Source organism: Megalobrama amblycephala, linkage group LG17 (assembly GCF_018812025.1).
Source record: "Megalobrama amblycephala isolate DHTTF-2021 linkage group LG17, ASM1881202v1, whole genome shotgun sequence".
In the NCBI taxonomy this organism is placed as follows: Eukaryota; Metazoa; Chordata; class Actinopteri; order Cypriniformes; family Xenocyprididae; genus Megalobrama; species Megalobrama amblycephala.
Window position 1 is genome coordinate 18,809,770 of NC_063060.1, and position 12,325 is coordinate 18,822,094.

The 12,325-nt window shown below is 39.8% G+C and overlaps 1 protein-coding gene across 2 annotated transcripts in view; it reads right to left on the reverse strand.

The window, feature by feature from the left end:
* Positions 1-12,325, reverse strand: part of mmp16b (matrix metallopeptidase 16b (membrane-inserted)) — a 35,181-nt gene that overhangs the window by 1,919 nt on the left and 20,937 nt on the right. The window contains exons 4-9 of one of the 2 annotated variants that reach the window (XM_048164530.1): positions 7,929-8,233; positions 4,734-4,895; positions 3,916-4,133; positions 3,698-3,836; positions 3,029-3,179; positions 2,831-2,946 (exon numbers count right to left, since the gene is read on the reverse strand). In XM_048164530.1, the coding sequence (XP_048020487.1) occupies positions 2,831-2,946; positions 3,029-3,179; positions 3,698-3,836; positions 3,916-4,133; positions 4,734-4,895; positions 7,929-8,233 (1,091 nt within the window). Of the gene's footprint in view, positions 1-2,830; positions 2,947-3,028; positions 3,180-3,697; positions 3,837-3,915; positions 4,134-4,733; positions 4,896-7,913; positions 8,234-12,325 lie in introns of both variants that reach the window. The other variant, XM_048164529.1, reaches the window with a different exon arrangement.

Sequence of the window (12,325 nt, forward strand, 5' to 3'; positions counted from 1 at the left end):
ACTTAATGGAAAACATAACCATACGTTATTTCACCCAACCCAATCATTGCTTGTCCAGTGATTTTGGATAATAAAACAGTGTAATTAAAAGTCAATTATGAGTTAAAATGATTTTGACACTATTGGTCAATGAGTTGAAATGATTTTGACACTATTGGTTCAATTATGAGGAACTAGAAGTAGAAGCAGAAGTTATAAATCACCCAAATGATGCCTAGAACTGGTTGTTCCTCAAATACTCATAGAGATTGTTGAGAGAAGCCACAGTGAGGCCAATTATCACACTGAAGAAGCTCAGGGATCAGGTAAGGACTCACTATACTTGCACAGAGTGCAGACATCATACACTAGTTTAGAGAAACTTCTCTTCTGCCAGTTGACACCAACACAAACTCTGAAGCTCAGCACCTTAGAGTGAGCCAATTACATAAACCCTGAACCTCTGAGGGGATTCTAGTTTGGAAAGAGTTGTGGAGCATTTCCGAAAGACAAGTCTAATTCAGGTGGCTCAACAAAATACAAACCTGATTCCAAAAAAGTTGGGACACTGTACAAATTGTGAATAAAAAAGGAATGCAATAATTTACAAATCTCATAAACTTATATTTTATTCACAACAGAATATAGATAACATATCAAATGTTGAAAGTGAGACATTTTGAAATGTCATGCCTAATATTGGCTCATTTTGGATTTCATGAGAGCTACACATTACAAAAAATTTGGGACAGGTAGCAATAAGAGGCCAGAAAAGTTACATGTACATATAAGGAACAGCTGGAAGACCAATTTGCAACTTATTAGGTCAATTGGCAACATGATTGGGTATAAAAAGAGCCTCTCAGAGTGGCAGTGTCTCTCAGAAGTCAAGATGGGCAGAGGATCACCAATTCCCCCAATGCTGCGGTGAAAAATAGTGGAGCAATATCAAAAAGAGTTTGAAGTTATCATCATCTACAGTGCATAATATCATCCAAAGATTCAGAGAATCTGGAACAATCTCTGTGCGTGAGGGTCAAGGCCGGAAAACCATACTGGATGCCCGTGATCTTCGGGCCCTTAGAGGGCACTGCATCACATACAGGAATGCTACTGTAATGGAAATCACAACATGGGCTCAGGAATACTTCCAGAAAACATTGTTGGTGAACACAATCCACCGTGCCATTCGCCGTTGCCGGCTAAAACTCCATAGGTCAAAAAAGAAACCATATGTAAACATGATCCAGAAGCGCAGGCGTTTTCTCTGGGCCAAGGCTCATTTAAAATGGACTGTGGCAAAGTGGAAAACTGTTCTGTGGTCAGACGAAACAAAATTTGAAGTTCTTTTTGGAAAACTGGGACGCCATGTCATCCGGACTAAAGAGGACAAGGACAACCCAAGTTGTTATCAGCGCTCAGCTCAGAAGCCTGAATTTCTGATGGTATGGGGTTGCATGAGTGCATGTGGCATGGGCAGCTTACACATCTGGAAAGGCACCATCAATGCTGAAAGGTATATCCAAGTTCTAGAACAACATATGCTCCCATCCAGACGTCATCTCTTTCAGGGAAGACCTTGCATTTTCCAACATGACAATGCCAGACCACATACTGCATCAATTACAACATCATGGCTATGTAGAAGAAGGATCCGGGTACTGAAATGGCCAGCCTGCAGTCCAGATCTTTCACCCATAGAAAACATTTGGCGCATCATAAAGAGGAAGATGTGACAAAGAAGACCTAAGACAGTTGAGCAAATAGAAGCCTGTATTAAACAAGAATGGGACAACATTCCTATTCCTAAACTTGAGCAACTTGTCTCCTCAGTCCCCAGACGTTTGCAGACTGTTATAAAAAGAAGAGGGGATGCCGCACAGTGGTAAACATGGCCTTGTCCCAACTTTTTTGAGATGTGTTGATGCCATGAAATTTAAAATCAACTTATTTTTCCCTTAAAATGATACATTTTCTCAGTTTAAACATTTGATATGTCATCTATGTTGTGTTCTGAATAAAATATTGAAATTTGAAACTTCCACATCATTGCATTCTGTTTTTATCCACAATTTGTACAGTGTCCCAACTTTTTTGGAATCAGGTTTTTATTTATATTTGGGGTAAGGTGACCAGATGTCCTTTTTCTGTCCCAGTTTTTGATTTCCTGTCTCTGACTGGAGCTGTCCCCAGAAATGTCCCCATTTTTCAGCATGTTTAAAAACCCTGCAAATACACTGCAAAAACACTGACCATCAAAGCCTGCCAAGTACCAGAGCAATCATGTAGTGATTATTTTCACCAACAGAGGGGGCTGCAAGCTAAACTTATATCTTGGTCACACACTACTACTTTAGCCATGAAGAACTGAACCGGGGCTGAGCAGAGAGCTATTATGCTGGCTTCGTCTGAAATCTTAAAAATGCTGGCTTCGGAGTTTGACCCGCAAACATCATAATAATCATTATAATAACAATTATTGAACTAGGAAATTCCCCGTTTTAGAAAACTTAATGTGTGGATTTATTTACACAATACAGAATATATCACTTTGTAATTAAAAATATATATTATATAAAAATAAAATAATATTTTTTGGCCTTTTTCCATTTTTACTTACAAGAGTAGGCTATAAAATGCAGGCATATACAAACTTGTATCGTCCACATAAAAATTCACAGCTCAATGTGTCTGGGCATATGTACACCAATGAAAACACAATTATGGCACTTAAAAATAATTACTTTTGATTTCCAGTAACTCAATAACTATATTATAACGCTAGATTTGTAATATGAACAAATTGGCTTGTCATTTCCAAGGCACTGCACAGTTCATTTTAATGTCCTACCATTGGCTTTGTCCACAAAGGCTCCCTGTGGAGAGTCTGGGATGCCTTTCCACACAGTAATAGGTTTTGGATATCCAGGGTCCATGGTCCTCATGTCCTCATTGTACCTCCAATACCTGTAACAGTAGACATAGAAAGAAAGATCAGTGAAGGCAGTATTTACTGGGTCCCATTGTGACTGGAAGCTATAAAACTGACCTATCCCCTTTGAAGAAGTAGGTTTTGGCCACGTCTTCCCACCAAACAGCTGTTTCAATGCTCTGCGTGGGCATTCCATTGCCAAAAAGAGAAATGTCCTGAGGATATGTGGGCTGCAGAGTTGTATCCTTAAACACCCAGAACCGGTTGCCTTCAGAAATCCAGAGAAATGGAAAAGAAGTGTTTAAAAAAAATGCATCTTCTGATGATAATAATATTAATATTAATAATTGGAATAATAATACAACTAATGACAATTATGGCTGCTTTATAAGAAAGCTTGTTTCCACCATGTAATAAAAAAGTAAAAAAGGTAATCATGAGCTTATATCTCACAATTCTGAAGGTTTTTTCTCAGAATTGTTTATTCCTCACAATTCAGACTTTATATCTTTCAAGTGTCAGTTTATATCTCACAATTCTGAGAAAAACATTTGATATAAATTCACAATTCTGACTTTTTTTCTCTCAGAATTGGTATAAACTTGCAATTAGAAAGTCAGAATTCTGAGGGAAAAGTCAGAATTATGAGACAAAAAGTCGCAATTACCTTGGTAGAAACAAGCTTCCATAGTTTTAATAGACCCTAAAAGCTGAGGCCTTTTGTTTGAACATTCACATCTAAATTTAGGCTGTAAGATTTGAAAGTCAGAAGGAAAATCGTCTTACCTTTGAAGAAGACAAACTTCCCCTCGCTGTTTTCGTAGACAGCATCGATCTTGGGAGGCAGACCTCTCCAGAAGTAGCTAATTTGCATCGGGTATCCAGGCACCACAGAGTTATCTCGCACCCTCCAGAACCACTGATCCTAATAAGAGTGTACTGGTGTTAGGAAACGCACTATTTATACGGCACTAATTCTCACTGAAGCTGTTCATTATTCATACCTTGAAGACAAACAGCTCCTGTCGTAGGATTGCCAGAGTGTTGAAACCTCCATCACAGATGTTGGGTTTGGAATTGGGGTGGGCGGGTTTGGACTTCTGTGGAGGGCGATGAGGGCGACCCTGGCGGTCATGCTTTCGAGGGTCAGTAGGTGGGTGCAGGCGAGGAGGCGTAGCGGTCGTGAGCAATCGTGTTGGCTGAGGGTTTTTGTCTGGAGGACCTGCAGAAATAATGAATAAATAAGAGTGTCAAGAAAAGGAAAAATCTTTTCAAGAGATTTTTAGTGTGTTGGTATGTGGTTGTTTGGGTATTATGGGTGTTTGCTGTGGTGTTACTAGGTTGCTCTCAATTGGAAGGTAGTTGCTATAATAACCTGGTAATAGCCTATAATAACCATTAATAACCTGGGCATCATGATATGGCTTTATGGTTGGCCTTTTTATCATCGGCAAAGTCAAAATTCTAACATTGCTTGCTTAGAAAACTAACAGCAGACTCCTAAATAAACCTTATGATTGAGGTCATTTTCATTTTGGGGTAGAGTTTTATTCAAATCCTTAACCCTAAGTATGATCAATACTATAATTTTTGTTGTTGTTGTTTACAATTGCTAGGACCCATTTCTTAATACTTAGGTCACTTTTGCAAAACTCTTCTCAAGGAAAACTGCTTTTAAAGAGTTTTGAAAAAGTGACCTAAGTATGGAGAAATGTGTCCTAGCGATTGAAAAAAAATAAAAAATAAAATAAAACTTTAACAGTAATACTGTAAACAATTTTGTAGAAACCAGTGGATTATGGTAAAGGAGGTTTAAACGCACCATATATTTTCTGGATGCCCTGGAGATCATCATGAGGCAGTTTGAAGCTCTCAGTGTCCATATACTGATAAAATGGAGCCATTATAGCCGTAGGGTCATTAGAATGTTCCAGTCCCAAAGCATGACCAAGCTCATGGACTGCCACAAGGAACAGGTCATTACCTAAGGAGTATAAAACAACAGTGAAAATACAAACACAGGATTTGCGCTTCTGCTCTTATTTATGAAAAGCATCTGGCATCATGACTCACTACTCAAGTGCTTGACCTGAGATCCATCTTAATGTTGTAATGTGCAAGTGTACGGTGTGTGGACATGAAAGAAACAGTAGCATTGGAAACAGAATGCAAAACAGATCCCACATTTCTTTATATCATACAACAAAACTGGAAATATCTTTCATCCTGAAGTAATGATGAAGATGTTATGCAAGAAATCCTTCTCAGCAAAAGGATTGTTTTGAATGTTCACTTGTACTTTAACTGCTTAACCAATTGTACAATTTACTTACGGTATTATGTGCATACATGTTGGTGCATTCTAATTACATTTACATTTAATTACCAATTTGTATTTACACTGTTAATTTGAAGTCTAACCATAACCCACACCCTTACCCAAAAACCTAACTCAACCCTTTATCCTAACCCGAACTCCAAAACGTAACATTCCTCAAACTCATAAGTAAATTTGAGAATTTTTCAGAACAACTAGTCTTGTAGGTATTTATGTTAGTAGTTAAGGCCACCTAATGTAAAGTGTGACCAAAAGAGTAGTCTTATTTTTTGTTCCACTCACGAAAGTAACTTATACTGGTGTAGAACAACATGAGGTGAGTAAATAAATAGAATTTTTGGGTAAACTATCTTTTTTTTTGCACTTATTGTGAAGAGTCATCTTTTCATTTTCTCTGATCCCTCACAAAACATATCTGGTAAGAGTGAGTGAATGTTGTGGAGGCTTTCACCTCTAAATGACTCATCAAAAAGAATCCCCTAATTGCTGTTTATTCTATATGCTGATGGCAATCAGCCTTACCATAAAGAAATCCACACAGTGTTGGCCATATAAACTGTGGTGACTCTAATGAAGCCTTAAACCATGGCAAGCTATTATGCCAGGCACGTGTAACATCAGAGACGACAGCAAAACAAACAGCCGAAGAATGCAGGCGGCAGTAAAAGTGCCTGTAGCGAATGTAGTCGCAGCCATTCATTACTGTCTTGGCCGAGACATTTTGTGAAAGGAGATGAACATCTTAAAAGCTCTCTGCATCCAGCCGGCCCAGGTAATTAAAGCTGAGTGCCTCTAAGTGCGGCTCGCAGTGAAGAGACAGATCTGATTACCTCTCATTTAATGGGCGCGACCGTAACACAAATACTACATATCAAACAAAGCTGACACCTGAACATGAACACAAGCACACACAGACTGAGTGTTGAATACCTTAAGAATCAACTGTGACCAATGATAGCATTGTTTATTTGCCTTGTTTTAGCACCTGATTCCCTAAAGGAAATATGAAAATCATACAATGACTCAAAAATGTGCTGAGCACTATTTGCATGGCACAATTCCCCATCTTGCAAGCCAGTTTTAGGCAGCTGTTTATGGAGAATGCAGCAGATTACCGCAATCTGACAGACTTTATCAGGACTGTGCAGCTTCAGTCCACCACTGTGATCTATTTTAAAAGTCAAAAGTGTGCTTGACTACATCACATGGATATATGTCTTCTTTTAAAGTTTGAGAAAGTCTTTTCAGTCTTTTCTAGTTTACTACATGATTTTATAATGCTTCAACAGGGCAAAGTAATGGCAGTAAATGCAAAAATATCCATACCTGCTTGCAGAAAACATTTGTACAGATCTCAAATTAGCACAGAGCATACAAAATCTAACACTTATTTATACACTACCATTCAAAAAAGTGACAAAAAAATATTTCTGTGACTTCAAATAAAATGCTGTTCTTTCATCAAAGAATCCTTAAAAAATGCATCATGGTTTCAACATTAATATTAACCGTTTTCAATCTTGAGCAGCAAATCAGCACTATAGAATGATTGCTGAAGGATCATGTGAGACTGAAGTAATGATAATGAAAATTCAACTGCAATCACAGGAATAAATTACATTTTTAAATATGTTAAAATAGAACACAGTTATTTTAAAGGGGACCTATTATGCCCTTTTGTAGTCTTGATTTTGTTTGTGAGGTCTACTAGGATAGGTTTTCATACTTGAATCTTAAAAAAAAAAAAAAAAAAAAAAAAAAATCACATATTTTACATTATTGCAGCACCTCTCTTCCCAGTCTGTCTGTAACACTCTGTTTAGTTTAGGTCTCTATAAAGTCCCTCCTCCCAGAAAGCATAATGTGCTCTGATTGGTTCGCTGGACCAGTGTGTTGTGAATGGTCAACCGTGTTTCGGAAATGCCCCGCCCCTTACCATAACCGAGAGTTTCAACAAACTACTAACACAACTCAACCAGGCCTCAACCCCTTTTTTTGCATATGCCTTGAGCGGGAATTATTTAAATGAGAAATTTTGTGATGTGTTCGCTCCTGGAAGAAAACTCAAGACTACAGTGGAGGAGTTTCAGGGAGTTCAGAGAGTGCTTATGTGAATGTTAAATTTGACTCTACATCTATGTTAACTTGAGGTCTGTAAAACAAAATTTGTACAGAATTCACTGCCATTACTCCGCCCTGCCAATGATAATCATAAATATGGCTGTAAAAGTATTGTTCATGATAACTATGCATCAACTAATGTTAACACTTAGAATTTATTAGTGTTAACATATGACGTACTGTACTAATGGGTTCAGCACACTTAGTGGCTACATAAGCTGGTTGAGATTGCATTTAAATACCATACACAGGTGGTGCAGCGGTTTAGTTAATTCTCCCCTTAGTATTTATGAAGCTACAAACAGCACAGTTCGTTCATTTCAGCATGTAAATTATAGCACTAATTACTTTAAGTGCGTCTTGTTTTGCAGAATTGCTGTTGGTTTTAGCTATTACACATCCTAAAGTCATTTATTTTTTAGTGGTGCTTGTGAAAGTCTCCAGATTTCATTAACGATTTAACTGCTCTGTCACATTCGCATTCCTGCTGAAACGGCAACTTCATTTGTTTGTTAATTGTTGGAATTAAAAATGTGGCCTAACCTGCCGTTCTCTCACCATCATGGTTTGGGTTGCCCAGCGTCCAAGGTTCATCTGAGTCAAAGTGTGTGTCGCCCCCTATGCCCGGCCCTGGGAAATAAGCATGTGCCAGGAAGCCTCCTTCGCCATCAAAAGGAGAGCTGTCACCATGGAAACCAGAGGCAAATATGATGGTGATGTCGACGTCGCGTTTGCCGCTCTCCAGAGCGCTGTAGGGCACGGCCTCAAAGCGTAGTGGCGTGACGCCTTGCCATACATCAAACGCCCGCCGGATAGCCTCATGTGTTTCTCGTGCTCCGACTTTAGGTGTCACATTTTTAATGCTGAAAAACAAACAAACAGAAAAAAGCATTATTTAGCAATGGAGTTGATCTCTCTAGCACAAATTAAGACTAAGTTTGGGACAGCATGAGGGTGATAAAATTATTACAGAATTTTAATATTTGGCTAAACAATCCCCTTTAATTTCTAAAAAGATCTAAAAGATATGTTTGCAGTTTCTTTGACATTACATAAATTAACAATTAAATGATATATAAGTTAGACAAATTTAAGTTGTTTAGTGTAAAGTCTGCCAAAAAAAAAAAAAAAAATGCATCAGTATAATGTTCAATATTATGGAAGCTTTTTTCCACCATGGATTAAAAAATAAAAAACCTAATTGCAACTTTTTATGTTATAATTATGACTTTTTGCTTGCAATTGCGAGTTTATATTTCACAATTTAGACTTTTTTTTTTGTGAGCTATAAACTTATAATTGCAATAAATAAAGACAGCATTGCGAAATATATACTATCAACTTTTTTTTTTATACTCAACTTTCAATTCTGAGAAAAAAGCCCTAACTGTGAGATATAAACTCACAATTACCTTTGTAGCTTATGTTATTTGATACTAAAAGCACAGACCAAATTTAAGCTGATGCAACTAGTTTTTCAATAAGTTGAGTAAATTTTAAGAAATCTGAAAAAAGCTGGTAAAAGCTGAGTGAGTAAAACTCACTTCCCTGGCCTCAAGAGGCGCACTAGCGTCAGACTTTAGAGGTTGCAGTCTTTAGCGTCCTTGTTAGCGTGCCCCCCTCTCATGCCAGAGACACTGGTTCGAATCCCGCTCAGAGGGGTGCGAATAGAATAGATAATCACATTGGTACCGTGACCTGGGTGGGAGTTAGGTTTAGGGGGGTGAGTTTAATCTGATTAAACTTTTTTTTCAGTTTAATCAGATATTAACATCAAAACATTCCCCCTGATCGAAATCCACCACTATCAACTGTCATAGTAAAAGACCCTCACCATTATGATTTGTTAATATCACAGAAAAGAGCATTTTCATTTCCAAAGTGAATTTCACTGACTGCCCTTAGACTGGCATCTTTGCTGAATTCCCCACATTGAAGTCTTTATCTTCCTCTAACAGACTGAAAGGCCCTGAAAATTCAGCTGACTTTTCTCTATAGAGGCCAGTCACTCACTGCCAAGCCTGTCTTCATTTACATTCCATTTGCATAGGTGGCCCATCAATTAAAAAAAGCAGGATTTGAATAAATCATTTCCGTTATCGCCTGCTGTAACAGGGAAAGTCTAAATTGAGGTGAGAGAACACTCTATTTCCTCTGAGCCCTTTAGAAGGTAATCTTCAGGGAATTCAAATATGTTTCTTGAAGGTTAAAGAGTGAATGCTGGAGGTTATTATATGCTTGGCTATGTCTTCATTGCAGTGCAGGATATTTGGGATTGCAGAGACGGGACAATTTAAGGGACATCAGCTGTTCCAACCTATTAGGTGTTGGTTGATCAAGCTAAGGTTCGGTACACTGTTCATCATCTATATTAAATATCAGATCTTAGTGGACATCTAGGCCAGTATTTACACAAAGCATCAGCCAACATCTAAACAGGAAGTGACATCAACCAAAGTGAAGAGCGCTTGAGGAAAGTAGACTCAAACAATAGTAACCTAACCTTTTAGCCTTAACTTGACCTAAAGTTACAGTCCGCCTATTTTAAGTGATTCCTGAGGAAACTATTCTGGAAATATTGTTGCTTTTGGGCAGCAACCTTCTTTCTCCATATTTTGTAGGTTTTTTTTCTTCATAAATCATTACTATTGGTCACACTTTGCATCTGCTTGTGGGTTTTTCAAATATTTAAACAATGAAATGTATTAAAAAGAGCTTGTGACTAAAATTGTGACTATATATAATTCCATTGGTTCCTCAAACTGTCAATAAAACCTCATACCTTGGTATGGCTTACTTTTTGGCGCTTTTCCACTGCATGATACAGCTCGGTACAGCACGGTACGGCTTGCTTAAATAGTACCACCTCGTGGAGGTTCCAAGCATGCCGTACCGATACTAAATGTGACATGTAAACACTGCAGATCACTGATTGTCAGAGAGAATCGTTACTACCAGTGTCATTGGATTTGAAACACGAGACACCAAACCCACTAAATAGTCAGTAACAGCTAGGGATGCACCAATACCAAGCTCATGTACTTGTACTCATACTCGTAAAAACACCCCCGATACCAAAGACCGATACCTCACGTGACGTAACTGACAGAATTTCCTGTGCACAGACACTGACGGCAGCAGCAGAAACAATGTCAGCCTCAGAGGTGTGGAAATACTTAAAAATGAATGATGACAACACACACATTGCGAACTGCATGCTTTCAATCACAATTCGTTATCGATTAGTGAAGGTGGGAAAGGCAGAATCGCCTGAATGGTACAAACCAGAAAGTGCGACTGTAAGTATAAAAGGCCACCTAGAATACACGTCATCAGCTTTTTTGTCTTCAGGAAACTATTTGTTTTGAAGCATGTAAGGTGAATTACAATGCCGTCTTCTGACGTGTGAAGTATGCTCTGAAATGTGCTGACGCCGAAGGATACACATGACCTATGCGTTTTTTGTCTTGGTGAGGAACATGTGTGTTCTGTTCTTGAAGGGGCAGAATACACACACTGTGGGTGCTTGTCCCTTTTCTCAAGGGAATTAGGAAAGGCATCTGTGCCCTGAGGATTGGGACCTGCTGCAGCTGAGGCCCAGTGGAGACTGAGATCCTGGGGCTCGCAGGTCGAGCTGGCAGAGGATTTCAAGCAAGATATGTGTGACAAGCAGGGGGAGCCAAGAGCCATGGGAATGGTGCACCACACTGGTCTCGAGTCTCATGGAGGAGCTCCGGAAGGATAAAAGGAGGAGTGACGACAGTGAAGGACAAGAGAGGACCAGGCCTGGACTATTTATGTTGTTGTTTTATTATGTTTTTATGCGGCAATCATCCATGAGGGGCTGCCGCTTTACTTTCGTTATGTTTTGCCCGTTCCCATCTCCTTCTTCCCTAAGCCTTTAAAATCGTTACATTGGTGCCGAAACTAGAGCGGGGCAGAGTCTGTCGCCATGGATGCCTGAGGCGGTGGGCTGGAGTGACTTGACGGAGGGACGGATAAACTTGGGGAAACAGGGGAATCACTGCCAGCTGCCCAAAGCCATCCATCAGGCGTCAAAGAGCTAATCCATCAGGTGTCAAAGAGCACATCCGTTGAGATGGTGGTCGATAAGTTCAAAGAGGCGACTGCACAGTTTGCAGCTTATAAGAGATTAATACCGTGCCGATCCAGGTCTGCGCCTCAAATCATAGGGGACCCTGGGCCGTCTGGGTCTGCAGACCACAGACAAGCCCAGAGGCAGAGTGTTGCCACTCAGGCTCATCCTCCCATGAGAAGCAGGACACAACAGAGGCAGGACTTGAAGAAAGCCAAGAAGGATTTGAGGGAGGTTATTGAAGCTAAGAGTGCGGGCAATAAAATTCCTTCCTGTGCTAAAGGGAAATAACATGTCCCTTCCTCCCCGCATCCTTCTGGGTCCCTCCCCGCTTCTGCTCCCCTTCCCCCTCTAAAACCGAGTGGGGGTGACTTCCATGCTTTCACATTGGGCCCTGAACTGAACCTTTGATGTTATAGTGAAATTTGTGTCTCTGACTCATCTTGCTATTCTGATGGGAAAAAGCCTGTTTGTGTAGATTTGGAAGATGCACTCTCGTTCTAAGCAGTCATTTTTGTCAAGGCTGTGCAGTAATATCAATCGGACCGGCTCTCTCTGCTCACCTGAGCTGCGGCTAGACAGTGACATCAAGTGTGTTGGCTCTCTGTGGGCTGCTGTGATGGCTATCTCTTAGATTGAGTGTGTTTGGCCTCCTCTCTTTCTAGAGAGTAGCTTTGTTGGGCCTCCGCTCACCTGAGCTGTGGCTAGACAGCAACATCAAGTATGTTGGCTTTCTGTGGGCCACTGTGATGGCTGTCTCTTAAGTTGAATGTGCTTGACCTCCTCTCTTTCTAGAGAGTAGCTTTGTTGGGTCCCCACTCACCTGAGCTGTGGCTAGACAGCGACATCAAGTATGCCG